Source organism: Coffea arabica, chromosome 1e (assembly GCF_036785885.1).
Source record: "Coffea arabica cultivar ET-39 chromosome 1e, Coffea Arabica ET-39 HiFi, whole genome shotgun sequence".
Taxonomy (NCBI): Eukaryota; Viridiplantae; Streptophyta; class Magnoliopsida; order Gentianales; family Rubiaceae; genus Coffea; species Coffea arabica.
Window position 1 is genome coordinate 44,318,740 of NC_092311.1, and position 27,975 is coordinate 44,346,714.

General features: G+C 36.1%; 4 protein-coding genes across 7 annotated transcripts; all 4 read right to left on the reverse strand.

Annotated features, from left to right (window-relative positions):
- Positions 1-1,089: 1,089 nt before the first annotated feature.
- On the reverse strand, positions 1,090-9,427 carry LOC113705619 (mRNA-decapping enzyme-like protein). Of its 2 annotated transcripts, none has more exons than XM_027227541.2 (8): positions 9,026-9,427; positions 8,878-8,918; positions 8,668-8,717; positions 7,012-7,156; positions 6,132-6,188; positions 3,696-3,807; positions 2,534-3,004; positions 1,090-1,343 (listed from the first exon to the last, which is right to left on the reverse strand). In XM_027227541.2, the coding sequence occupies exons 1-8, from the start codon at positions 9,188-9,190 to the stop codon at positions 1,287-1,289; spliced, it is 1,098 nt and encodes a 365-aa protein (XP_027083342.1). In that variant the 5' UTR covers positions 9,191-9,427; the 3' UTR covers positions 1,090-1,286. The 2 variants fall into 2 exon arrangements, with proteins under 2 accessions (XP_027083342.1, XP_027083334.1); XM_027227533.2 differs by having other exon boundaries at positions 3,681-3,807.
- An 842-nt stretch (positions 9,428-10,269) lies between these two features.
- On the reverse strand, positions 10,270-17,143 carry LOC113705632 (OVARIAN TUMOR DOMAIN-containing deubiquitinating enzyme 6). Of its 3 annotated transcripts, none has more exons than XM_027227567.2 (11): positions 17,004-17,143; positions 16,374-16,425; positions 16,208-16,285; positions 15,386-16,122; positions 14,616-14,777; positions 13,134-13,211; positions 11,791-11,869; positions 11,551-11,696; positions 11,272-11,337; positions 11,001-11,175; positions 10,270-10,838 (listed from the first exon to the last, which is right to left on the reverse strand). In XM_027227567.2, the coding sequence occupies exons 4-11, from the start codon at positions 16,100-16,102 to the stop codon at positions 10,615-10,617; spliced, it is 1,647 nt and encodes a 548-aa protein (XP_027083368.1). In that variant the 5' UTR covers positions 16,103-16,122; positions 16,208-16,285; positions 16,374-16,425; positions 17,004-17,143; the 3' UTR covers positions 10,270-10,614. The 3 variants fall into 3 exon arrangements, with proteins under 3 accessions (XP_027083368.1, XP_071913433.1, XP_071913434.1); XM_072057332.1 differs by having other exon boundaries at positions 10,468-10,838; positions 15,386-16,130; XM_072057333.1 differs by lacking the exons at positions 16,374-16,425; positions 17,004-17,143 and having other exon boundaries at positions 10,468-10,838; positions 16,208-16,347.
- A 1,031-nt stretch (positions 17,144-18,174) lies between these two features.
- On the reverse strand, positions 18,175-19,339 carry LOC113705655 (casparian strip membrane protein 3-like). The gene is made up of 3 exons (XM_027227576.2): positions 18,962-19,339; positions 18,693-18,816; positions 18,175-18,598 (listed from the first exon to the last, which is right to left on the reverse strand). Exons 1-3 carry the CDS (start codon positions 19,258-19,260, stop codon positions 18,383-18,385), a joined length of 639 nt encoding a protein of 212 aa, XP_027083377.1. The 5' UTR covers positions 19,261-19,339; the 3' UTR covers positions 18,175-18,382.
- Positions 19,340-21,392: 2,053 nt separating this feature from the next.
- On the reverse strand, positions 21,393-27,503 carry LOC113705664 (mitochondrial fission protein ELM1). The gene is made up of 10 exons (XM_027227583.2): positions 26,981-27,503; positions 26,080-26,318; positions 25,420-25,516; positions 24,495-24,644; positions 24,271-24,397; positions 23,332-23,444; positions 23,180-23,243; positions 23,000-23,093; positions 22,720-22,828; positions 21,393-21,683 (listed from the first exon to the last, which is right to left on the reverse strand). Exons 1-10 carry the CDS (start codon positions 27,179-27,181, stop codon positions 21,582-21,584), a joined length of 1,296 nt encoding a protein of 431 aa, XP_027083384.1. The 5' UTR covers positions 27,182-27,503; the 3' UTR covers positions 21,393-21,581.
- Between the last annotated feature and the right edge of the window lie 472 nt (positions 27,504-27,975).

A 27,975-nucleotide genomic window follows, 5' to 3' on the forward strand; every position in this document is an offset into this window, starting at 1 on the left:
GACAATGAAAATATTTTCTTTCAATGTTTTTTTCTAAGTGCAAGTGAAAGATCTCGAATCCAAGATCTCTCACTTATACTTCCTCTCCAATACCATCTAACCCTTCCCTCCCCTCCTTTTCTTCTAAGGTTACCAATGATTGACCCAAAAAAATGCAAAAGGAAAGGGCAGAAATATATGGTACAAGTTTAACAATGTCCAATTTTGATTGTAAGAAATTTTAAAATCTTACGATCAAAACCAGCCACAACAAGAAGCTTATATTTGTGAGAGAAACCTTCGAGTATGAAACTTAGAAAAACCTTATCCATCTTAATGCTTCTGTCTAAATCAACAGGATCATACTATGGAACCCTACTGGAAAAGATACCACGTTCCACGTCATAAAATCCCCTAAAATAAAAATTAGTGACAGCTACAACCCTCAGAGCATATTTGCAGCAAACCCTAGTTTTCCATTTTAATTATTAACTAGCTTAATATCATGACCTAAACAACCAATTACAAAGCAGTAGAGATAAGTTGTTCAATATCTTAAAGAGTCTCAAAAGAACTTCTCTTCCGACACATTAATGGTTCCTCAAGCTTTAAACCGTTTCATCTTCCCATGCCGAAACTCAAAAAGAATCCACTGCACCTTCTAGCTCATTTTATATCAGATAGCCCAAAAGTTAGAACCCACCAAGGAAGGAGGGGAAAAAATTGCCAAACCTATAACCACATAATACTTCACCACAACTAGTTCCTCTTTCTGGCAATACCTCCAACTTAAAATGGCCAATAGTTCTACACTTCAAATCTGGCAAATTTAATGTCTTTCTACAGAGGTCGGTATAGTTTTCCAACATTAGCTGTTCATAGAATAGCCAGGCTTGTGAAAAGATTTCACACCGATCATGCAGAAGAATGAAGCCATCTTTTTCCAGCATTATCAATATTGTCCTTTCCCAATACCTCAGTCAACACCATGCATGAAAACTTCGTCTTGGCAGGATGCATTTAAAACTGATCTCAAAAGGCTACCTCACTAAGGTTCAGGCACAATACAGCCAAGTAGAATGCGCACAAAACCATAAAAAGCACAAAGGATCAAGAAATAAACTAGTCTCTGCAGCAAATAAACTATCAAAGCCAGACGAAATAATACAGTAACAATGTTTTGAGATCTGAGCATAAATAAAGTAAATCCTATACAGAAGATGTCTTAAACCAAAGTATATTCATAAAAACCTAAAAAATGCACAGTAAGCAATGACTTCACCAAGTATATAGCAGCAATTGATTGGTCATGATGAATGAGCATTCAGCACCGCCCGGTAAACCATGTCGATGAATTGATTATCCTACCATCAAAAGAGGAGCTAATCAGATACATTGAGAAGATATGTTAACTATGAGCATGAATCTCAGCATTACAGTAAAAGGAAGCATAAATTATCACAAGGTCATCATGTCACCATGAGAAATGGAAGCTAATTCTAAATGAAGCAGCGCTAGATGGGACAACTGTCACCATTGGATGGCATAATCTACATCTGCTCATCAGTCAAAGTTCAAAGCACAGGTTGCTCAATCTCAAAACAAAATCAACCAAAATCTTTAGCCTGGGAATTAGGATAGTAAAATTTATGGGCTTCAGACCACCACCATGGCAATAGGATACAACATTATCAAGTATTTAGTAGTTCATGGTCTATAAAGTGAATTGAGGACATGCAGAATTCTTTGTGATGTTTGATATCTTTCTTATGACATGAGTTGGCCTCTTTCAGAAATTAGTACTTCGAGTCTAATTTAATGATACAGGTTAAAACAACTTTATAGCATACAGGAATCAGGTTTTTTCTACACCATTATATTGGTAGGTCCTCTTGTCAGCTGTCAGTTATATGCCTGCACATTTTGTTTTCATTTCATTTTTGTTTTTCTGGGATGAGGGATCATCTATCTATCTATCTATCTATCCACCCGATCTTTTGTCTTTCTTCACTCTCTTTTATCAGGTTCTTAAAGAAAGATTCAAGAGAACCAACAGAAACGAGAAAAACATTCCCTTAATCAAACTTGACCAAACTCCCAGACTAACAGCTGCTCCAAATCCATTATTCTTTGTCATAAAATCACTCTACGGATCCACTAAATACTTCTAATATTAACTGCGCAAGACCGCTTAATACAATTCATGCTTTCCATGTAGCCACCACAGGTTTTAATCTAAATTTTTCTCTTCGAGAAGGCATAAACACACCAAAATTTTCAACTGATGGATATGCTTTTTGATGAACATATAGCTCCATTAATCTGCAATTTTAAGAAATGGATAGATATTGAAACAGACACATTGTTATCTTCTCATTCCTTTATAACCTTCATTCATTGAACCCCCAACCACACAAACTGTATCATGTCCAATTATCAAAAGTTGTAACCAAAAAACCACAAAGATTAAACACTAAAACTACTACTAGCTTATCAGAGTCAGGTCATAAGAAACTAAGCACATACGAGAAGACAGGTAAGTTGTCATACGTACCTGAACAAGTACCAGAAGCGCCTCACGAACTTTGTCTCTGGAAATAGCAGGTGCATAGTTAGGTGTAGGAGCAGCAGTTGGGGTAAGAGATGGTGGGGGAGTCGGTGGTGGAAATGGTTGAAGCAAAGGAGCACCATATGGGCGCTGGAGGCTCCCAGGAGGATGGAGTGGGGGAGCAGTTGGCATAGATGAAGAGACCGGCGGCACCATAAGTGGAGAGGAGGAAGGAGGGGGACCAAAAAAGGTTGATGGCTTCACTAAATTAGCTGATCGCTTGGTATCATTGTTGTGTTCGGGAGTTTCAAGGAGAGGCATTAGGGGGTTGGTTGTTGAAAGAGGGGGAGATGGTGTTCGTATTGTTCCCGTAGGAGGGGTAACAGCACCTTGTGGACGGGAAGGTGGAATTGTTGCAGATGGATGGTAAGGTTGACCAGCAACTGTTGCATTAGCACTTCCAACAGTCATAGCAGTCTGAGAATCATATTACGAAACATTCAACTCATTATGGTTTTAACATAATAAAATGGAACTTGGAAAAGGAAAATCACAGAAAAATCACACCAGAAGTAAGACACAAACAAATAGAAAAGAATCCAACAAAAATTAAAGATATATAAACGCATTGGTAGATATTGAGTGTAAGCATACGAACAAGAATCAAGCATTTTATTATATCCCATTGTAATATTATTGGTTTAACTCCTTTCCTTTTTTAAATAAACTATCTTTTCCAGGGGTGGGAGGGTAGGGTCGAAATCAATGACAGAATGCACAAATTATCAAATTAAGAAAACTTCAAAATGAATATTCCAAGGTGAAAGAAAACGAAAACAATAGGTGTATTTAAAGAAGTTCAAGAATGAAAACTAAAAGCAGAGAGGAGAAAGAGATTTACAAAGAGACAAAAAAGGCTATTGATTAACTGCAATAGCAAGCAAAGAAGGCACTCTAACTGCAGCATATTATTAAAAATCAAGAGAAATCACTACCAGAGTATGGTATCAAAAAGCAATAATATTGGAATATTGAAACATTTTAGGGTTGAAAAAGGGAAATGTTTCTGTTAGATTGTGCCAAATGATGGGCCAAGGAGGATTTTAAATCAAAGGCAATTCAAAATTACAGCAGTTGAAAGCTATATGCATACACTAAAAAAATTTACAAAGGAAGGATCATCAGGAACATCTGCAACATTTGAGGAAGTTGACGATGGCGGCTCCAGTGGACCATCCATAACAGCCATAGTTGGGACAGCTTCCAATTCCTCGAACTCACTGCATCAAATCAACAAATTATGACATCCCACAAGGTATACAAGAAAAAAAAGGGAATAACTATTGGAAAAAAAAAACTGATGAGGTGAAAACCACTCAGAGAGAATACGAGACAAAGAAAAAAGAAAAAAATGCAAAAAGATTTTACACTTGAGAGATGTTGAAGAAAATAAATTACTAGGCCATATCCCAAGGAGGTTATTAAAAAAAATTTTACACAAGGATATGAGAAAACAATAATAGAAAAGCAGGAAGTGTTTGATGCCTTCGGGAGATGGTATACATTTTGAAAATTCACAGAACCAGTAATTAGGTTCCCAAGACAGTAAATAGATAGCTGCAATCCTTGCCAGAGGATATACACCTGTTCCATTAATCTATTAAAGTACTAAAGACAAAGTACAAACATTACCAGATATTCAAGGATCATATTCGACACATGTCAGCCGTAGGCTTTAATTTCAAAGCTTTTCGGGTCACAAAGCCCATTTAAAACTGAGAATGCACGACTACTAAAAATGTACTCCTAATAACCCATCATTTGTCTAGGATCAACTTACTTGAAACTGCTGGTTGCCCAATTAAGGGTAATCCAGCCAATCAGTCTGCCCAAGCTCTGATATAAACATCTAAAAAAATATAGTAAATAATAATTTCTTGCACTCGTTCTATTGTGCTTTTCCAAATAGAGGTTTCCTTTGCTTCTTTTTACCCTACTTTTTCATTTTTTGGGATATAACATCAGCATAATTATTTAATTTGGCCACTGTATTTGTAATAACTTTATTTCTTTATTCATTTATTTATTTTTGGACTCAATTTTTCAAACTGTCAGCTTTCATTATTAAAACTTCTTTTTGCATGCCTCACAGATAGATTATGTAACCAGATACATACAAGACAACTGACATGTTATGTGTTTCTTCAAAGAAATTTTAGCTTGTTACCAATTATATAAGAATTCATTATTACAAAACTCTACATAGACAAATTATGACTTCTCAACCACGAGCGCTAAGTGATGATTATACCTCTTGCTGTATTGTGCTAATCCTAATGGATATTCTTAAAATGGTTGAGTGTTTCCTTGAAAACATTCTAATTGTTAAGGCAATAATTTCCCTAGATGTTGACACTTATCCTCTGTTTGATTAGAATGCAATGCAATTGCAATAGTGATTTCCAAGTACATAAATACCACAACCCTTTGAACTAAATGTCTGTTATCTAGTTTCCACTTCATTCTTTGGTTCTGCAATTAAGAACTTACAAGATCTTAATGCCAGTACATTAAGAACTGTTAGCATGTCCAACTGTGTCCAAAACATCATCCAATGTAAACAAGATAAATGTACATAACCACAATACCCTTTGTCTAACCCCTAACATTAAACTACCAAAACCACCTTTAACAGCCTATTTAGTGACCGCAAAAACCCCCCTGCACGATATCAAACAAAACCTACTTATGTTTATACACATAAATGTACATGTGTGCGTATGCATACTGCAGATATTATGGCAGATCCAGGTGTAATTCATTCTTTTCAACGGACTTAGTTTTTCCTGACTATGTTGGTGTCTTATCATTATGCTTATAGCTTGTGATTTTTTCCTTTTTCTTATTGTATACTTTTTATTTAGGGTTGATGGGGAGTCCCAATAAGACCTTTAGACAAGCAAGGGGGCAAGGGGACATCAAAGTGATTGCGTGTGAAATCTGATGTAAAGATATCTACAATGCAAAATTCTCCCAGAACTATCAAAAAGAAGGGGAAAAAAAAACTAAAGACAACAGATACTAAAAACTAAGCTATTACATATTTCTCAATTAATGTGAACGGAGAAACGGTCTATTTGACTTGTGAACGGAGAAACTAAGGTATTACATATTTGTTTCCTTGTGAAGTCTAGCCATCAAGTAGAAGTGCAAGTTAATGGATGATTGTACGTTGTAATGCCATTTGACTTGCTTATGCTGGCCAGGGAATCCAAGTTAATCAATAATATAGCGTGCCATCAATAAATCGACTATTGCCATCTCAATATTTGAAGTAGAGAACATCAGCAATCTAATCAAAATCAATCTATTGTTTCTATAGTGTCAGGGCAAACATCATCGTTCATACACATCTTGTTATTGCACTTCTCGAACTGAAATGTGGAATCACATTCAAATTGAAGTAACTTGTACCACAGACTCATCACGTGCCACAAGGATGAGCAATAGAAAACTAATGCATAAAATATTCATCCCAAGGATTTACAAGGCTCAAAATGTACAGTACATTAAGCAGCTGGCAATCAACACAAACAATGATTACCTCTTTGCTGAAGAGACTTTTGATTTTGTGGGCACCTTGGAATATGCATTCAGTATCCTGATTCATACATAAGATGAGAAAGATTAAAAAGTTAAAAAGTGTCACAGAAAATGAAATAATAGTGGACTGCAGCATTTTCCATCCTCTTTTTTTTTTTTTTTAACATATATCATCATCTAGTGGAATTAATGGACCAGCACTACCAAACTAAACCAAAATACAACAATTGCCCAGTCAACGATAAGTATCCATTACCCAAGAAACTATATATTGACCATAGTGGCTTGCTGTCACATCATTGAAATCTGAAACGCTATCACCCTGCGTTCCATGTCAGAGTAAAGGAAAACTTAAGCAGCAACAAAGGACAGAATCAACAATTGGAATCCATCTCTCCTCCCCCCCCCCCCCCCCCCAACACCCCCCCAAAAAAAAAACTTCCTCAAACCAGAGGTCAGGAAGAATATCAATCGTCCAAATTCTACAAGTCACTTAACGATGATCTACACTCCCTAAATTGAACCTGTATACTAAACCTATGAGAAGCATCCCGTAACAGACATATAAGTGTCCAATTTGATTTTCTGTAGAATAAGAACTGGATATATTTTTCCCTCTCCAAATTTGATTGTTGATAGAACAACATACATTCCACAAAAACTGTTACCTTTCATTCTTAACTTTTGTAATCAACAATTCATTCAGAGTTCCATATTTGTCAGAATAGTCAACCGAAAGAAGTTAAGCTGACAAGGATCTAGAACAGAAAGAATGCAGGGACAAAAATAATCATATTCTCAACTGAAGAGATATATGAAACATGGAAGCCAAAGAAAACACAACAATTAAAGAAAAATACCACAACGAAATTAGCCAATACCTTGTAAAGAGATTAGCAACCTCTTCACATTCATGTGCATTATAGAACCATATTCCATTCACTTCCTGGGCTGCATTGCGGTACAATAAATATGGCACCTGTACTTCAAACTCAAAGTCTTCCAAGAGATTCTCCACCAAGTTATCTGCTTGTACAAATCAACTTATACCTCTTAAAAATTTCACTCATACTGTAAAATCATAAAAAGTATCACACCATCTCAAACAAAGGGCAGCAAAAAGGCATCTTTTATTCATCTCTACGACAGCATTAGCAATTTTCACATGTTTATAATTGGCAATAAAAATTCTATGGAGGTCATTAAGACCTTTTAGCCATATAATGACAACTACTCTACGTCATAATCCCACTGTAGATACCTTTTACATGTTTCTTCTCTTAATCTGATATATGGCGGACAGAAGGTTGCCAAACTCCTAAAACAATGTCATTGGAAAAGAGAAAAATGTATAATTTTTTCAAAAGAAGGAGACAAATATTAGGCAGAAAATCATTTATTCCGTCAAAAACAGGTACATCATAATACATCACAATATTAGCTGGAAAAATGACAGATGGTTCTATGAGTATTCAGCAATTTCAAGAAGCAAATCATTCTTTGTCACTCAGCATACAATTGAAGCCAAACAAATACAACTTCAAAGCAACATAAATGCCACAGTTGACAAAATTGATCAGGATTTACTGTAGACTCAGTATAGACACTTTGCTTCATTTAGTAATGAGAGAGCAAAACTGTTATTGGTTAATCTTGTATACACAGACACCCTTGAATGCATGCCACCTGTGCAAAAAATGAAGTTCAAATTCAAATTGGGATTAAGTGGCATGTATCCAAGGTTGCTAGTGTATACATCGTCAATGTATACAAGATTAATCCCACTGTTATACTACAAAACCACAATATTTTAGATGCAAATAGAGATCAGTTCAAACTTCAAAGTCAGAGAGAGAGAGCTCAGAACTAACTATATTAGGGATGAGAATGATGGTTTACATATAAAGATGGTAAATTTGCTCTATCTAAATGAAACAGGTATTTTACACATGTTTATTTTTGTCTTCCATTCGTACTCTAAGTTAAACACTTCACTGTTGACAGGAAGCATCTTTAACTCACGAGCAATACATCACTAACCAAAAGCTTGGGCAGTTTATCTGTACTTATACTAGAAACATTGTGACAAATACAGGGCTAAAACCAACTAAAATTCAACACCCTCAACGCTGTACTCTGTAGCTTCAGAGCAGTCACAAAAATCTCAATTATCTATCGTCATATGATCCATACCAAGCACAACATTCATTTTTCCACAGGCAATTCAAATAAACTGAAGATACTGCTCTTTAAAAAGTCCAGGCAAACAGTGATTATTTACAAGTTAATTCCTGTTTCTGACTTATGACACAGTTTAACACTTATCTTTTCCATTACAAAAAGTAGATGCTCTCAATGAACAAACTAAACACCTACAGTTAGAAATAAACCAATCTCATCACACTAATATACTCATTTCCACGACAAAAACATAGCATTAAAATCCCAATAAAAAAAAAGGTATGAACATCTGAATAGAATGACACATGAAGCTGATCACCGTTTTTTACTTTTTTTTTTTTTAAATACTAACACACCTGTATTTCTCCTGTTCATCACAATAAACTGAAAGCGAGGTTGAGTATTCCTGAAATACAAACCCCACAAAAAACAGTTAATTTATAGTACTATATAAATACATGCACTGAATTAAGCTACATTCTGCTACAGAGACAGTAATCACATTAAAACCCTAGCTTTCCAATTTTTCAAACACAAATCGGAAAATAAAAATGCGAACACCACACCTCTTGACTACAAAAAGAGATCCTTCCACATCTTTTCGACTCTGCAAATTTCATCAATCACTCAAATCATTTCCAATTTCTCGCAAAACAGAAAAACAAAACTAAAATGAACTCAAAAAAAAAAGAAAATTTTGTTTAACATATGCACCCATTGGCTTGTGTCGATGTTGAATTCATAGAAAGTAACATGAGCGGCGGTGATGAGAATTTCTTCAACGAAAGGATCGATTCGTTGCAGAACAGTCAAATTCAGCAGCTTCGTGCTGTTTTGGTCTAGATTCGGCATTAATTTTCCATTGTTGCTCTGCGCCATTAAATTTTTTTTTCCTACAATTAATCTCTTCCAAATTTTCCTCCTCTCCGTCCCCTCTCTCCTATATGTATATGTATATATAGATAATGTATAGATATAGAGATATATATGTATATATATATATGTATTGAAAGCCTAAGCTGAAGAGAGTGGAGGAAGTGGAGGGTGCTTTCTTCTTCGCGTCTGTGATTTTTGGTGAAACTTCGTAAATTGTTTCTGCGCTTTTTTTTCTACTTTATTATATTTTTGTAGGAGGTGTTATATACATCGAATTTGAGGGAAGAAGGAGGCGACACGTGGATAGTAGCCGGGTGCGACTGATACTGCGAGCTCGATTAGAGACCTTCGTCCTCCAGATTATAGTACAAGTTTTTATGCAATATGTACAATATCTTAGTGTTGTACCTTGTGTAATGATGGATGATGCTTTAAATTTTTTTTTTTTTGTTACTCTTTCTTTCATTTAAATAAAACTCAACTAGATCATATAGATTTTTAAAATTTTTGTTTTTATATTTTTTTTACCCACTTTTTACTTGTTACGTGACAACAAAACTCTTTAAAACTGACAGGTCGCAAAATCAAAATTATTTAAAAAATCGGTAAAAAATTACTATTGATTCCCAAATCAAAAAATTTAAAAAAAAATAGAAAATAGAGCACATACTACAACATTCATATTAAAGTAAGCTGAAATCTTAGCATGACCACGAAGACCTAAGAAATAAGCGTAGTTAAATTCAATTTACCGAAATGAAAACGTTAGGTTTTAATTTTTGGTCCATTTAGAAATTAATTACCACATCTTGAGAGTCTACAACTTTCCTAAATTTTTTTTTTTTTGTTACAGCAAGTGAAAGAAAGGTCTCGAGCTCGAACCTTTCACTGGTACTCCATTTTCATCACCCAACCCAACCCATCCATCCCGTTTCCTAAATTTATATGATAATAAAAGTACTTGTGTGTATATATACAGGCACCACCACTACCATAATAAGATATTCCTGTGATTTTTGTCATGGGTAATCATGACCCTCACGGAGTTGTAACAATCATAGCACCCCCGGCGTTACGCAACATTTACTAAGAAACAATTATTATTCTAAAACATCCACAACCTTTCCAGCTTTTCCTGCTTAACTGTGCTTCAAATTAGACACAAAGTGAATTGGTAATGAAACTTAACACATTGCATCTACCAGTCATTAACACCATATGAGAGCCAAAGGATTCATCGAAGTCTACCTTACCACCCATCACAGTTGAAGCCTACATGCTTTCCCTAAACGCAGCTCATTTTTTTTATTATTAGAAAGATCAGGAGAAGGCCTGTAAACAATTCAAGAAGGCGGAGGCAAAGATACAATCATCCAAGAAGGTAACAGATTCTACTTAGCACCTAATGCCATTTTAACACTTCCTCCTCATTCAGTAGCCTTGCCTTTGCGTCTGCTGCTGCTGCTGCTGCTGGTTTCTAAAAGATAATAGACCATAGAGTCCACATCATCCCCGAATATGCTGTAGGCTTCGATTGCCTGCAGATAGCTGAAGCCCATTGACAGAACGATCTGCATGCTGCTACTTAGGACACACTCAGGCAATGCAGAATCACGTCCCCCTTCCTTCTTGGTTTCGCTGATAGATGACCCTATATTTAATTCCACAAGTTGGTCAAAACATAATGGTATAGGAAAACTCTTCCAGTTTATTTGGCCTAGGAAACCCAGAAGTCAGACAGAGAACCAATCACATATGTGATAGGCTGAGAAAGATAGGCTAAAAAAGTGGACAAAAGAAAGTTAAAACTTACTGGCTCCAGATGATGATGGTTCAGCACCTGAAGTAGAAGATTCTCTATGACCGAGCTGTTGCTTGAACGTGTTGTTAGAAAGATACTCAGCCCTAGAAGCTTCCATCACCATGCGTTCAATTTCCTTTTCAGTAAGTTCAAGATCAGAGTAAAACCGTCCTTCAGCAAGTAGTGCCTAACAACACATGTACACCCATAATGAAAATTAAGATACTAATGTCCCTCTGAAAAAAATGAACAGAGCTAATACACTCAGCCACGTTCTCCTCACATTATCAATCTGCTGATCCTGCTGTGCTTTGATAGCTGCTTTCACTTGATCCTTGTCAACATTTGTCTGTAAAACAAAGTCAACAGAAAGCAATCGTAAGAATTAACCATCACGACCAAGGTGCACAATTAACCCTTAGATTAGAAGCAAATACTTAAAAAACTTAAAACATCCATAACTCAAGTTATTTATTCTCTAGATTGAATCAATGGCATCCACTCCAGAAAATTCTTTAAATGTCTGCAGACTTTTGACTAGTGTTTTCAGATTCAAACTTACCCCGCGTAGACTACTAAACCCCAACCCAGCACCAACTGTTAATCTGCGGGGATCAACAAGTGAATTGTAATGATTCCCATGATGGTAACTGAGTCGTATTGGAGGAGTGTCTGTGTTGTAGTTTCCATGGAATATATTGATAGGCTCTGAAACAACAGATACTCAAATAAAATAGTTGACTAACAAAAGAGCAGGTTCAAATCCAGATACAATCACAGACTTATCCTTCATCCTACCCACCTGTAGTATAAGAGTATATATGAATAGGCCGATTGTACATCTCAGACAGGGCTTGAATCTCCACATTGTTACCATACACCTACATAAAGTGGAAGTGTTAAGTAGGACAACCATTTCAACAATAGATTCCTTGATCAACTTCAATTTATTTAATTAGAGTCATTCAAATTTCAACAAAATGAGAGCTCCTCCTTGTCCCTTCATCATTTAATATTGTAGTCATCCGTAAAACGATGGTTGTTATAGCTTAAGACATGTATTGACAGACTGATAATTGAAACACTATTCTACTAAAATTTCAACTTCTGTAAACACCAAACCAAAAGAGAGTATGCATTAACATCCAAATCCCACAAAGGCATGAGAATAATAATTAAAGAAAAAGGACAGCTTTAAAATGCATACTCAATTAAGTAAACAAAAGACTACTGTATAATAAGTAAATCAGAAATTAAAGCCTCTTTTTTCCAAGAATAAGTCAATAACCGACTCTGATGTATTTTGGATGACAAATTGCTTAAAGAAAGTAAAATTATAACGCACAAAGCAAATTGTGTCAAGACAAAGCAAAGCAATGGCAAAGATGCTTTTCATGCACCATACTAACAAAGTGGCACATTCAACTCAACTTGAAATTTGACACTAGTCATCTATACTTCGTCCCCCGTTATTTGGGCAGATTATTTAGAAATCAAACCACTAGAAATATGACATTGATAGACCAGTGAACTCTGGGAAGTTCAAAGGGAATAGCTCACTGGAGACTGGCCAAATTAAGCCCACAAGACATATAGTAGTTCGGGAATGAATATAAAGAATACAAAAGAATAAGAGACTAAGAACTAGCATTTCTCAAAATTTAGTACATTTTTTAGAAAGCAACAGATCATGTGTGTGGATTATTGGGGATTTAACTCCAGAACAGGGACTCGGGAATCATTAATTCCAAGGATCTGGCTAAGGTTTTGCTAAGACCCAAAAAGAAGTGATGCGTAGCATATGGATATACATAGTGCTGGCATTGATCCAACTGACACCAAATAGAGCGACTTTGTGAATTGTGGTATTGGTAAGACTGAAGAAAGTACTTAAACAGCCCCCAACAAATGTCATTTTCAGTTATGGGAATCTCAGACCCTCAAAGGAGAAAATGGCTGTTTTTACTGTTCAAAACTACTTATGTATAGTTAACAAGGATAAATCCAAAATCATCTCCCTTATGACAAGTCCTTTCACTACACCAAAAACAAGTAGCAGAGGAAAAGCACAGCAATCTCAAACAGATAGAAACCCCTTCCAAAAGAAAGCACCAAATAAAGCAAAAAATGATCTGATAGGCATACCTTATCTCTTCTTTTTCTCTTGCAATAGGAAGTAAAACCCTCTGTTATGAACTGTGAGAAGTGGTCCCTTTCTCGTTCCTAGGAAAATATAAATGAATTGAAGATATTCAACACAAACTTTTAATTGGGATCGAATGATAATATAAGTTAAAAGGTACACGAGTAAAAACAGCTCAAAATGACATACTTGCCAATGAAGTTTTAAGAGAAACCGAATAGAAAATTAAACATCATTACACCATCCACCATATGCAAATCAACACATAAAATGATTTGCAACCTTCACATTGGGAAGAGTACTTCGCTTCCAAAGCCTAACTTGGATCAGTTCTGACGTTTATAGAACTCTACTGAAGTACTAGGTTATTGTATATAAGCAAAACAATATTCCTAACTACTCACTCAAATTCACCATAAATTAGTATATCTGAGTATCTACTAGAGTAAGAAACGAACTCCAGAAACATCTTAATAAGAATAACACCTATATACCCACATGTCAGAACATAACCAACCTTAGAAAAGAATGTGCTAAAAAACAACAGAAAAACACCTATGAAAAGAATTGAAATTTGAGGAAGCAAGAAAGTTATCCTAGTAATATACTTCACAAGTAAGCAAAGTAAACAAAAGAAGAGAAATGGAGGCCATGGAACAACTATAGGTCAAAGACTAATAAGAATATCTCCAGTCAACAGTTTGATCAAATAGAGAGCAACCACAAAACCAAATGACACTTTTCAAAACCTTAAGGGATCAACATAAACCTTTCTTAAACCTATGGCAACTAAGTAATTTTACCCCAAAATATACATGATAGAAGGGATATACACCATCCTTCATTCATAACCAACGGTTAGGAGATTCTCTAGACTGTAGCCATTGCATCTCGCTCTTTCTTATTACATGACCAATTCATTATACTATCATCATTCCTCAAAACACAATGTAAATAGAAGGGAAACCAAACATAAACTGATACAGCAACCATTTTAGTCATCAACAAAACTTATACAAAAGATGGCACCCATTAAACCTCGTCCAACTCAAGGCATGCATTTTAGCGTGTAAAAGGCATTGTCCAGGGAAATGACAATAGTAGTTGCATATAAGCCCAGCTTCCAAGTGGCTGATAGAATGACATTAGCCGCAAAAGACCATCTACACAGCGCAGAAAAGAGACCAAGGGTAGAAAAACTGATGCATGAGAATTCAGAAGACTTTTACAGGATCTTACAGGCATGTTGATACATGTCCGACCAATATGGAAGCGACATAAGCAATTCTCAGGAGACAAGTCAGATCTGGCTATTAGTAGGGAAGATTGGTCCTAACCTCCAGCAACTAAACAGCGCTAATGCATTATTTGGGTTGCCTAAGAATATCCAAAGAAAAAAAACTCTAGTCCCTGTCCAGTAGTTCAACAATCCCAAAAGAAACAGACATTGAATGCAAGAAGGAAAACCAAATGCTAGAGCATACCATGTAATCGATGCACATCTGCCGCACCAAGTCGTGTAATTCAGAGTCACCATAAACTTGATCAGCAACAGCACGAAAGAGGCAGTTTCCATCCTCCAGCATTTTCTTAACTTCCAATCCTTTGTCCCGCCTTATATCCATCTCAAACTGTCGTTCCCTCTCCTGACACAAACACTACATATCAATTTCACAACATTAAAGACATCATAAATCTCCAAATATAATAGATGACCTTGTTCTCCTTCCAGGCTAACAGTGTCTTAAGGAACCTTCCAAAGGAAGCAGAGTGATAACATTAACTGGCTATGGCTCTTAAAGTTAGGATTAAGGTTGCCTAATTCAGCATGATGACATCAAAGAAGTATCAAGACAATACCTATTTTCCATTTTTATTCACTTGATGAATAAAATTAATCAGATACGCCGTAAAGGAAATCATAAAACAGACTGCTTCACTAGTTCTCATCTTATATCAGCAATTAGTCAAAGTAAACATGTAGATAGAAACATCATTAGCTTATGCTGTCCGTGGACCTTCAATCTATAACAGGATTAACGCTTCTACAAGCCAAGAACACATAAAATGAAATACTAGAGCGCAAGCTCCATAATCACTTAGCTGTAAGGATACACCTTTTTTAAGTAAATCAACTGGCATCAGCAGTTGAGTACTGAATGGCACTGACTCTGGGTTAAGAATTAGTTACAAAACATCTCAGATATACAGAAACCAAAACCACACTTCAGTACTAAAATTAAATTTGACTTACTGTATCATCATATGAGGATCCAAAGCAAGGACTTTGCTCATCAGCACTGTTATAACCTTCACTTTCACAGTGAGATCGAGGAGACGATGGTCGAGATCCAGTTGGCGAAGTCCTCGTTGAAACAGTTGGCCATCCAGCAGTTCTCCTAGATGATCCTACCCGCACAGCACTTGAAGTGCCTGATGCAGATCTCCTGAGATTTGAGTTCATTGAAGAAGGTCTAGGAGGAGGAACAGGAGGCGGCGGTGGATATGTGCTTCCCGTAACCATTTGCAATGAACTTCCAACCAAGCCCTCAATCTCTTCTTCCACCACACTCAATCCACCAAAGTCTTTTAACAAATCGCCCGTACTCGTAAAATCATCCCTAGGAAGCGACTCATTTTCAACAGTTTTTTCATCTGCTTCATTCTGATTACTATCCAAGCTCGTTGGTGAAAGATCATCATTACTCACTCCCTTACTCTCAAAAGCACCAGAAATATCAGAACAATCATCTACAACATTCTTTTCTTGTGCTTCTATTGCCAATTCATCATCTTTTTCAGCTGAAACAACTGGATTTTGATAATTGTTGTTATTATTAGCAACCACCGACTGGGCTGGAGCTGGCGTAGAAGAAGAGCAACTTGGTGCCGATGCTGATGCTGAAGGTCTGCTCTGGTTGGAGGACGATGAAGATCCTGCAGAACCTCTTTGAACCAAGATTCGAGTCATCTTCTAATCTCTTCTATAAACTGAAACCCTGGCACAAATTACTGTTTTACTCAACCAGAATTAGAGGTAAGAAAACTTAGATTTGAATTTATCACGTGTTCTGGCCTTGGGCGCTGTCACACCAATTCCACGGCTGAATGATTTGTTACAGCCCAATTCACTCTGATCCCCGCAAATGGCTTTCTGCATTCCCCTAAAAATTCTCATGAGACCTTGAGCTCCTAAATCTCAAATAACAAAACCCTCTTTTGTGTAAAGTTGTCGAAATTACCCGGAACAAAAAAAAAAGATTTTGCAGCTCAATATGACTCCAATTGCCCAAACTGCAATCAAATGTATAATAACCAATGAACACATGTATCCTCAAAATCGAAGTACACCCAAATGACAAACCCATAAAATTCAATCCAAAAAAAATCCAAAAGACGACAACAAACTAACATAAAATTCAATCCAAAAAAATCCAAAAGACGACAACAAAGTAAGTAATCGACTAGGCTTTATCTCATACAAACCAAGCATGCAATCAAAATCCAAAAGAAAAAGAAAATAAGAAAAAAAACCAACAAAATTGACCAGGAAAGGACAATTGATGTGAACACATCATCAACTGTTCCAATTAAAGAACAAAAACGTTAACCGCAATATCAGATTCACCGATATGATAGCTTTAATCTAAAGACAAGAAAAAGCATCAATCTTGAGACTGATCATCAAGAAAATCAAAATCCTAACCCTGAAAATAAATAGTTAATTGGAAATGAAATTCCAATCAATCAAAGGAAATCAGACTCAGCAGAGACCCAATCAAGAGACACAGTAATAGCACGAATATCTGTGATGAATATTGAATTGGGAACCCTACAGTTGACTCAGTGTCCGAGATAGGGGAAAAACTCACCTGAGCTGAGCTAGTACAAGTGCTGAGTGAAGACTAGGGTTCTTGGAATGTGAAAGAGAGAAAAAGCGTTAAGAGGATAATAACTTCGAGGCGAAGATAAATGTGTGGAAAAGTGGAGATGGAAAATGAGGGATTTTATAGGACATGGAAAAAGGGGTGTGGAAATTTTGGGAAAAAGGAGAAGGGAAAAAAAGGCTGGTAGGATGAATCTTTATGGAGAGAAAAATGCCAAATGCCACGTGACAATTGGCCCGCATAGGTTAATCCTAATACCCTAATGATCAAGGTCATATTTTTGTATTACTATGAAATTTCGATTGATATTCAAACTTTTCCAATCGAACTCAAATCAATTTTTATCAAGTCAAATTTGAGTAGAATTCGAATAGTTTGAATTTAAGAGCTGAACTCAAAAATTTTTGTTGAATATAAAATCATGTTCAAGTTTAGTTTAATTATTTGCAGACTAAACTAAAATCAACTTTTATGAAGTTGGATTGATGATTTCGTGCATTAAGTAATTTAGTTAGTCGTTCACATCAAATTACCTGGTAGAATTATGAATCACGGGTCACTTAAGTTGAGTTCTAAACGCTTCAATCTGACTGTTATAATTGTTTATAATTTTTCATGTAACATCACGTAACTTTAATGTAATCGTAATTTTTACACCAATTTTATTGTAGGATCGACAAATTTAGTTTACACTGAACTTTTATTAATTTACAACAAATATTGCACTGACAATTGTATGATTGCACAAAGTTGAGCAACACTTCAATTTGACAGACCGGACCCTTCATCAATTACACCCACACCGCATTGGATTCAAATTTGTTTTCAGTTTTCACTCCTAAACAATTTCACTTTTTACTCCTAAACTTCCATAAAGCGTGGCAACATAATGGGATGACAGCAATTTGTCTTCTATAATGGTTTGGTCAACGCTAAAGTCAAGGTGGCAATCTTGCAATCTGACTCCAAGAATATTATTCATCATATATCAATCCATGGTTTTCTATCTTGTCTGATCAATCCTCTGCTAAAAACAGTTTTTGGATTTCCTCTTGAAGCTTGAACTGCCTTCATTTTACAAGTAATTTTACATGCTTTAAAACCACAAAAGAAAAGCTTTAGTCTACTAAGTTAACTGCATCAATAAATATACATATATATAACAAGAAAGAAATTGATTAACTGAATGGAAGAATACGTATACACTCTGAAAAGGGTACACAACTGCATTCGATTTATCAAATGTAAACACACAATATTACGTAGTTTCCCATCTGTGCTGAAGAATCATTGAGGGGTTGAAACAAGTTTAGTAAAACAATGCACATTGAAGCCAAGAAGAAAGTTCTGAGTCCATATTTTGCTTAGCGTCTTCGAAGAGCCACAGCAGAAAGCACGACCAGGAATACGAAGGTGACTGCTGCAATGAATGAGGCCACCACAGCCCCGCTTACGCGCTGACAAAAATCAGTGTACTGCTGACAAATTGCAAGCCAATTTGCGTTTTGATTGCCGTTGTGAGCCAAATAGACAATGGCAGCCGCGGAAGCTGCTGCAGCAGTGGTAAAAGCCAACAGCATCTGCAGAAGCATTGGAATAATACAGGCAGGATCTGTCAGCTGTTGAACCAAAGAGTTGAAGATAAGTGAGTTCAAAAGGCTTTTCGGATATTACTGTGTCAAAGATGAGAAGTGCTAATCTTGCTCCGGCTGCATGAGGTCGAACGATGCAGACGATTGAGAAAGGCAAGGAGAGAACAAGGTAGCCACTAGCAATTGCATTCGCCACCACGAAGTATCTGCATAATCATTTTGTGTTTAAAAGTTTTGGCATATTTTTTATCATGACATAATGTATAATTTGATGTTGTTAAGTGGGATATCAGTAAATTCAAGAAATTCATAGTCACTGAAGAACAATAGAAGCAATGAATGATGCAGTACGAGAAAGCTGGAAGGTCATCATAGCTTGCTTGAAACTGGAAGAATTGTGTGAAAAAAGGGAGTGTCTGATCAGTAGTTCCCATAGTAATGGTGGCAGTTAAGGTAGCAATGAGGGCACAAAGCCTCAAAATGAAGTCGAAAATCGCGACCCCTCTCTTCCATCCTCCTTTCCTGTAAGGTGTAGCTTTTGTTGTAGCCGTAATTGCGGCAGGAGCAGCAGTAGATTTACCTTTGGCAGATTTGGAGTCAATAAGGATCGCTGTTTCAGGGTTGCTCTTGGTTGAGTGACTTGGCTCCATTGGAATTGAAGGTAATGAGAAGATGTATTTGACTGAACAACTGTGCCAGGGGAGAAATGAAATTAAGCTTGTTATGATAAAAAGGAGGATTGGTGGTCTAATATATAGTACCACCAGACAAAGGAGAACAGCTAATGGATTAGTTCTGGCATTAACAAACTATGGAGGAATTAACAAACTTGGATTACTTGTATGGGTGGAATAATATACAATGTAGATAGGAGAGTTGTTGCATCACTTGCTCCACAGAGGGAAAACAATTAGATGATTAAAATGCAAATACTTGATTGGTTTACTCAGACCATAAAAAAGAGCAAAAGCACCAGGAAAGGGAACCTTTATCTAGTATGATCCTCAGTATAGAACAAGAACTGAAGAACTGAATTTTTCAAAGAAATTAGACTGTTGCAGAAGATCAAAGAAATTATGTATTGTTGTTATTTCACGTAAGATGCAGATCATATGATGAATAGATGCAGATCAAATGTTAGGTCATCTGCCACGCTTTGGGGTTATTATTGAACGCATTGAAAAGCAGAAGCAATTCTATACATCGAATTCTCATGTCAAGAAAAGTGCATATAATAACGTGCTGAGGTACAACACAAACCCTCTTAACTCTTTCAATTTTACAAAAAACCCTGTAAATTTAGATTATACGAATTAGCTTCGCAATCAAATGGATTAGGTTATAACCATTTTGCTGCCTTTGAGGATTAGGTTAGACTAATAGGAGAAGTCACATTTGATGGCTACCATATCTACCGCAAAAATTTCTTGATATAACATTTAGGCAATGTCACTCGACTGAATGGCAAATGGCATCTAGAACTATTGCAGCTGCAGATTGGGAAAAAAAAAGTGCTCGTGATAATGGAGATCATGCTGAAAATTAACAATAGTACTAAAATAATCCTCTTATTCCCATTATGTTTAAATCACTGATGATTGAATGAATCGCCAAATCCATGAAAGCCAATAGACAGCTTTTTGTTGCTTTCACATTTTTCGTTCCTTTCTTGGTGCTGTAAAAGCATCCTAAATTTTGGCGAAAAGATTTATAGCCAGGTGAACCTTGAGCGAGTTAACACTTTGCTGTCATAACAAAAACATTTTTGGGAGAATGATCTCAAAAGTATAAGCCGAAAAACAGGCAAGTACATCAATTCCTATGTTGCAGCCGAGTCGTCACCGGAACGGATTTTTTCGATCCGATATCGGGACGAGATGATTCCAAAATAATAAATCACCGAAAACTTGACCGAATCACCGAAAACTCGATCGAGATGTCTCTAAAACGGATGAAAACAGCCGAATCGCACCAAATCATCCGGAATCAACTTGAATTTTTATTATTATTGCTAATTTTTTTATTATTTTTGTTTATCATATTTTTTACATTTTTAAGAGTAATAGATATTTTAAAAATTTACGTCTTGTCGAGATCACGATCAATATGCCGAGACCGATATGAAACAGTCCGGGCCACGGCTTCGACTTTGAAGCATGATTCCTACCCAAAAGAGGCAACAAGAAGGAACTTGAGCTGTTAAGCACATTAACCGAAACTATATATTTAATGGAGCAGATATGCTACAATTTCTAAATTCTCATCATCAAATGCTTCATGGCTTCAGTAAAACCACCATTTCAACCATTTGAAACTAGCTTGGACATTAAAACTTCCGGCGATGCTTTTTAACTCAATTCCCAGCCAGCCTCAGGTGTTCTAGAAATGAAATTACAGCGTTGAAACGTGTGTAAGAATAGCTAAAGCTATTCATCAACAATCATTCTCAATATCAGAAACTAAAAGTTCATAATTGGCCAGCAACTGCAATGCATCCACAGAATAAGTAGTAATGTCTCAAAAAACACATATTGGCATTACAGCAGTACGTTATTACAAATTTGTGCAAATTGCATAATGACTTCCATCGGAAAGTACCTTTGTTCGGGGAATGCGACGGGAAAAATTGGAATTCAAATTAATAAAAACTGGCATCAGAAGGCACAATGAGGAAGAGACTTCCATGCTGAAAACTCATGCCCTTTAAAGAGAGAATAGTAGCTTCTGTTATGACAATAGGGCAAGAGAAGAACTAGCATAACATTCCATTCTACAAGCCGTGTAGCAATCAAACTTATTCTATATATACCAAAACCCCCGAAGGGAAAAGAATAGGCCAACAGTACTTACAAAGATATTCTCTACCTGGCTATAATTTGGAACGAACTGGAGTTACAAAAAACATCAGCTTTGTATTGGCAGAAGTTACATATAATTGAAACAGATCGTAACAACAGAAGAACTAACATTTCTATGGTCGCAATGCCCATCCACGCTCAGTGAGTGCTTGGTGTACCCGGCTGGCTGCATCAGCAGTGTCATTCAGAGGAGGATAACTCCAGCTTTCTGACATCTGCATGTTGAAAAGTTGACCACAGAACAATTTAAGTAGACAGCAGCACTCAAACATATGATTTTTTACTTTCAGGATAATTTAGAAGCTGATGAGGTACAGGCATAGGCAAATGAAGTTCACTCAATTCAAGGTTTTAAAAAGAGCAGATAAGTGGTAAGATTCGGCAGCACAAAAAGACATTACTTTCATAACACCATTAATTGAATAAATAGATATGAAAATTTTTAGAACCAGAAAACTACTCTTGAGTAAATAGGCACAACCATTAATTAAGTACATGTATGTGAAAATTTTGAAAACTAGAAAACTGCTCATTGAGTAAATAAGCTCAACCAATATTCAAACCGTAGGTAACTTAAACCTCACATTTTGAACATATAGTAGACAGCAGCACTCAAACATATGATTTTTTACTTTCAGGATAATTTAGAAGCTGATAAGGCACAGGCATAGGCAAATGAAGTTCACTCAATTCAAGGTTTTAAAAAGAGCAGATAAGAGGTAAGATTCGGCAGCACAAAAAGACATTACTTTCATAACCATTAATTGAATAAATAGATATGAAAATTTTTAGAACCAGAAAACTACTCGAGTAAATAGGCACAACCATTAATTAAGTACATGTATGTGAAAATTTTGAAAACTAGAAAACTGCTCATTGAGTAAATAAGCTCAACCATTAATTGATTAAATAGATGTGAAAATTTTGAGAACCAGAAAACCACTCTTCGACTGAGCACAAAGTGCTGCCTTCGTGAATTTCCACAAATCTCAAGTTTAGAAAGATTTCAGATACCCCACAAAAAATATCTTTCTAAACAAGAAAATACACATCGGGGTGGCTTTGGCAGATACATCTCTAATAAGAGTCATTCCTCTAGCCAGCCCAAAGAAAAGGAATCAACTTAAGGCTAAAAGGCAACAGCTTACAGTTACCCCAAGTAGTAGAATAAATAAGGTGCTGTCAAAGATGCATTACAAAACATCCAAAAACATGAGTCTTCTCAGATGGTTATCATGCTTCTGTACTTACATCTTCAAGACCTGTAAAGGGGCGAACCAGGCCTCTTTCCCTCAGAGTTTTGTGGAACTCCACAAACTTCCAGGTACAGCGCTCAGCACCAATTACATATACTGGCTTTCTGCAAAAAGTCAAGCAATATTTACAAATTGACATTGTAGTGTGTATACATATACGCAAACATATTCATACATACATACATACATACATACATATATATATATATGTAAAGAAGTTGAAACAGCAGCAAACTCCAAGTTTCAATAACCATTAAGATTCTCCTCAAACATACCCAGTGCTGCAAGCTTCACTTAGCATACTAACTGAGTCTGCTGTGATGATGAATGCATCAGCCCAAGCTAGATGCCCCATGTGTGGATTTGGCTCTACAAAGGATTACACAGTAATCACAATCAGATTCCCTTCTTTATATGTCTCCAGCTACTCTAAAAAGAAACCAGGGGAAGTTTACCTTCACCATTCCATATGTTTATTTTTGGATGAGTTCCAAATTCTTTTGCCACAATATTGGAAATCTTTCAACAACAGACACCAGAAAAAGCATGGAGTCAATTATAAACTTCTTCTATTATGTTAAAAACAAGGGACGCTTATTCTAGATACCTTTTCAGGTGTCCTTCTTGAGAAAGAAATTCTTACACTCCCACAGCTTGCAAGAACATTGTGTAAAGAGGCAGTCAGCTGCTTTGCAAGGTCCCCACCGTAACGACAATACCCTAATCGAAATCCAGCATATGCTATTACTCTCAAATAGAAACAACTAGTGGCTTGGGAAGCAGATACAAAAGTGAAAAAGGTAAAAATTATTAGAGAAATGTCAAAAACATAAAAGAGCTAGAAATGGGTGAGGGAAGCATAAAAGAAATCTCGAAAACATACTAATCCGAGATTATGAAGAATATTTTAATTCAAATTCTAATTTCTCTAATTGATTTATCAATTATATAGGCTCAGAAGACATCTACATGCCCCAAGAAGCATGGTTGGAAATTGTCTTGCATGAATTGGAAGATATGCCAACAAGACCTAATTTCCACTCATGCAAGACATGTCCAACTACTATAAGGTTGTCATGTCAATCACTCTGAATATCAGGAACTAATAGATAACAAGTAGCCTGAACTACTGGGTGTTGGGCCAGCCAAAAGCTTCAGCAATAGAAGTGTAAAAGATTCTTGACAGCAGAAGTGTAATAAACCAGCAGAACATATTTTCAGATATTTAGTACTGTACTGAACCTGGAGTGACAAAATCTGTTGATACAAATGTCTGCTAATGCCATGTTTTACAATGTAATTTCATAATTAACACCTAACACACCATATTTTGATAACACGAAAGCACACCCTACATAAACTAAGCTCCTAACTCCTTTGATACAAATCTCTTTCTCTCCCTTCCCTCTCTCTATCTCCTCATACCAACACAATCACCTACCAATCCCCTTGATATAATACGAAGCCAACAGAAACTTTTAACGGAAGAGACAAAAACCAAACAGAACGTAGAAATATCAAGGATGTGAAAATGTAAGAAAGTTACTTGTAGGCCCTCCAATGTTAACTACAAGTAATGGCTTTGCTAAAGGCGCAAACTCATCATGCCAAGCACTAGCTGCACTACGAAGAGCAGCAGAATCAACTTGATGAAGAGCTCCTGTTGTTAGGACCTGATATTGTGGGGCATATATCAGTGGACACACTTCAAACTCTTTAAAGTAGTTTATTCCCAGTTGATAAAATTATTTCAATAGACAGAATACATACAACATGCCTATCCGGAGGTTCACGTGGAGTTATCCACCTCCGTAGAAACCGGGGAACCTGCTCCTGGGCCCGAGGAGTCAGGGGATAGTAGTCGTGCTGAGGGGTGATCACCAGGTCAAATCTTTCCAAACGGGACCTTGGATGCTGAATCTGTAACCAAATTATTAGTCATAATTCTGATAGTGGTTAGCCTCAAGATGATGGTAAAAGCAAACATTAATCTATTATCAAAACAGTGCAAGGGACAGAAAACAAGGTTGAACACCACAAGAACAGAAGTAGAAATGATATGTTGACAAGATAATCCTGATGAAACAAAGTGTTCTGCAACAGAAAAATGGTTTGTATTCCAAAATATTTAAGTTAGACCAATAGAATTGACACAAGGACAAGTCAAAAAAGATTGAAACAAAGACAAAGGGAAATGGCAACAGATATAACTACAAGATGTAGAAAATCAGCTTATGTACAACTATGAAGATTATAAAGTAAATCAATAAATCTCACTCAAAGCCAGAACCCGTGAAAGCTACTAAATTTACAATTTGCTTTTCAATTTCATACAGGAAGCAGGAGGATAGAGACAGAGACAAGTAATATTCTGAAGAGAAAACTATATGTATGACACAATTCTATGCATCATTCTCTTGGGAAAATACATTTTCAATTACAAAAAATTCTGAAGGCCCAAGTATATGTGAGCATTGGAACACCCAATAAATTTCTAGCACAGATAAGCACCACTAAAAAATATTAAGGGCGACATTTGAAGACCTCGAGGACATCAGATTCAAATTAAATCACCAGAGAATCAAATTACAAAATGCCTCAAGTTGTCAACTTCATCATTTTAACCTAAAGAATTTATAAAGCCAAGATATAATGATCAGATGGCAGCTTGTCAAAAATTAAAATTCTCACGTACCTGGACAACAAATACATTATCAGATGCCAATCGTCTTATCGAGCTTGCGATTGAAATAGTATCTCTACCACATGCCACCACTAGTAATGGACCTTCCCTGGAAACAAGCAAGTGAGAATTACATTTAGGCAGCACAAAACACATGAGGTGCCAAATTCTAGATTTTCTACATTCTATGCACACCCAAAAAAATCTGCTTTCAGATCGAGACAGACAAATAAATAGAAACATGTGAATAAAATTTATCAGTTGTGAGAAGATACTGGTATTAATGCCCTTAAGAAACATGATCAAGTAAAGGCTTCCATTTAATTGGACTATTCAAGATTCTGTATCATGTTATCCACAGGAAATGGAGGATGATAGTCACTGAACAAATCGGATGATAACAGAATGAATGAGCAGGAGCCAGGTAGATATACCTACAGCATATGCACCTCAATGCATTCAAGTGACTTACAGACTCTTATTTGCTAAAGTGATATGGAAGCTAACAGCCACATCCATGTCCAATCAAGTTATTATGTTATTAGCTATTACTACAGATCAGAAACCATTTTCACCAGGAAACAAGACCAATTTACGCATGAAAGGAATCGAGTAAAAAATGCTATCTAAAATGAATACATAATTTAATTGATTTCAGGGGGACGGTCTTACTTCTCAAAAGTTTGACGAGCCATAGTAACTATATTCTTGACATCAGCTTCTAGAACAGATGACAAACCAGCACTGAAACCATTTTCTGAAGGCAGAGGCATTAGCTTTTTCCCTCTGCCAGCAAATAATATCCGAGAATAACCATAAATCTGAGTGATGATGATATACAACTTTTTATGGACAGAGACTGGAAGCCAATGTAGCCACTCATTGATCCCCCCTCTTGGCCTTGTGACCCGCTGCATATTTGACAAATTACACATCAGAAGCAACAACTAATCCCACTAGGTCTGTACAAACTTGCAAAAAACTAAAGGCTACTCAGCAACACATGGTTACAACCAGACTCATTTCGATTTTTCCAAAATGACCAAATCCAACATGCCTAGTTTCCATCAAACCATGCGAAATTCTTGACCCGAAGCTCCTAACTCCTAAAATCTAAACTACAACAAGTACAAAGTTTTTTTTTTGCTTTTAAAGGCACTATATTCTAATAAGCTACCCCAGAGGTAATATTGACCAGCTTTGTCAACATTAATCCCATGCTACATTGCTTAGCCTATTTTAACATCTTCACCTATTCACGGTAAGATTGCAATTTTATTTAGTTTCTATATAATTTGAGCTAAATCCTCACATTTTCCAACAAACACCTGCTACCAATCTCAGTAAAACCCCCCAACACAGCTTCCGAAGATGCTCATCTTAAAATCAAAATTAACTGAAACTTGAAAGATCCAAAGGACAAAAAATAAGAAAAATTAGCATCAATCATAGTACATGATCAAAAAAACTGAAACTTTAAACTCCATTTTAACATTTTACACCTCGAAAATCTAAATTCCATGCCCCAAAAAAAATTTCTAAAAACAAAAGTGAAGAAGAAATGAGAACCGACATAGAGAGTATGGTGGCTGGAGAGGCCGAGGGCATGAACTAAGCCGAGGCTTTGATTCTCCGAAGCCGGGAAGCCGTTACCAATCACAACGGCCCGCCTGATGACGCTGACTCCGGCGTCGAATATATCCGTGATGCCGCCAACGCCTCCGCCTATCGCCCGTGGACTTGCCGGCGGCTCCGGCAGCCTTATGGGCTTCATTTCTCTCGCTATATATTCTTATATGGTAAATTCTACTATTTCCCACGAATATAAGTTAATTTATTTGGATAGGAATTAAGAATTAAACCTAGAACAAAGGAGTAAAAGCAAACATATTGAAATTGAGTTTTTTGGTCACGGACGAGAAAAGTTGAAGACTTGGGGTTGGGGTTAAGGCTTTGGACAACCGCAAAGTCGTTGAATTCCGTCCCTCTTCTATTCCATTTCCGCCTTGCCACCTTCTCTATTTTCCAGCACTTTTTTTTTCTCTATTTTCTCATGTCAAGCTGTCGTTAGTAGGATTAATTAATCGGGTTCCTTCAAAAAAAATTTAATTAATAGGGTGTATATGTGTCTAATCAAATCAAATATTATTATTTAAATTTATTTGATTATTTTAAATTTTTGTTCAACTTTAACTTATTTATTTGTTTGATTATTTTAAAGAGTTTTTTCTATTTTCACATATCAAAATTTTTGTTAGTAGGATTAATTATCAGGATGAAAACGTGTCTAATCAAATCGAACATTTTTGTTCAAATTTGTTTGATCATTTTGAAACTTTGTTCAAGTTTAACTTATTTATTTGTTTGATTATTTTTAACAAATTTGAAATTTTGTTCCAATTTAATTTGTATTATTTTTAATGAATTTGAAATTTTATTCAAATTTAACTCTCGAATGAACTTTTTATGGAGTTTTAAAATATGAAATATAAAATGCTACTGAAATTTGGTTTGATTAGTTGACAAACAACTCGAGTATTAATTTATTAATTACTATTAGTTTGTTAT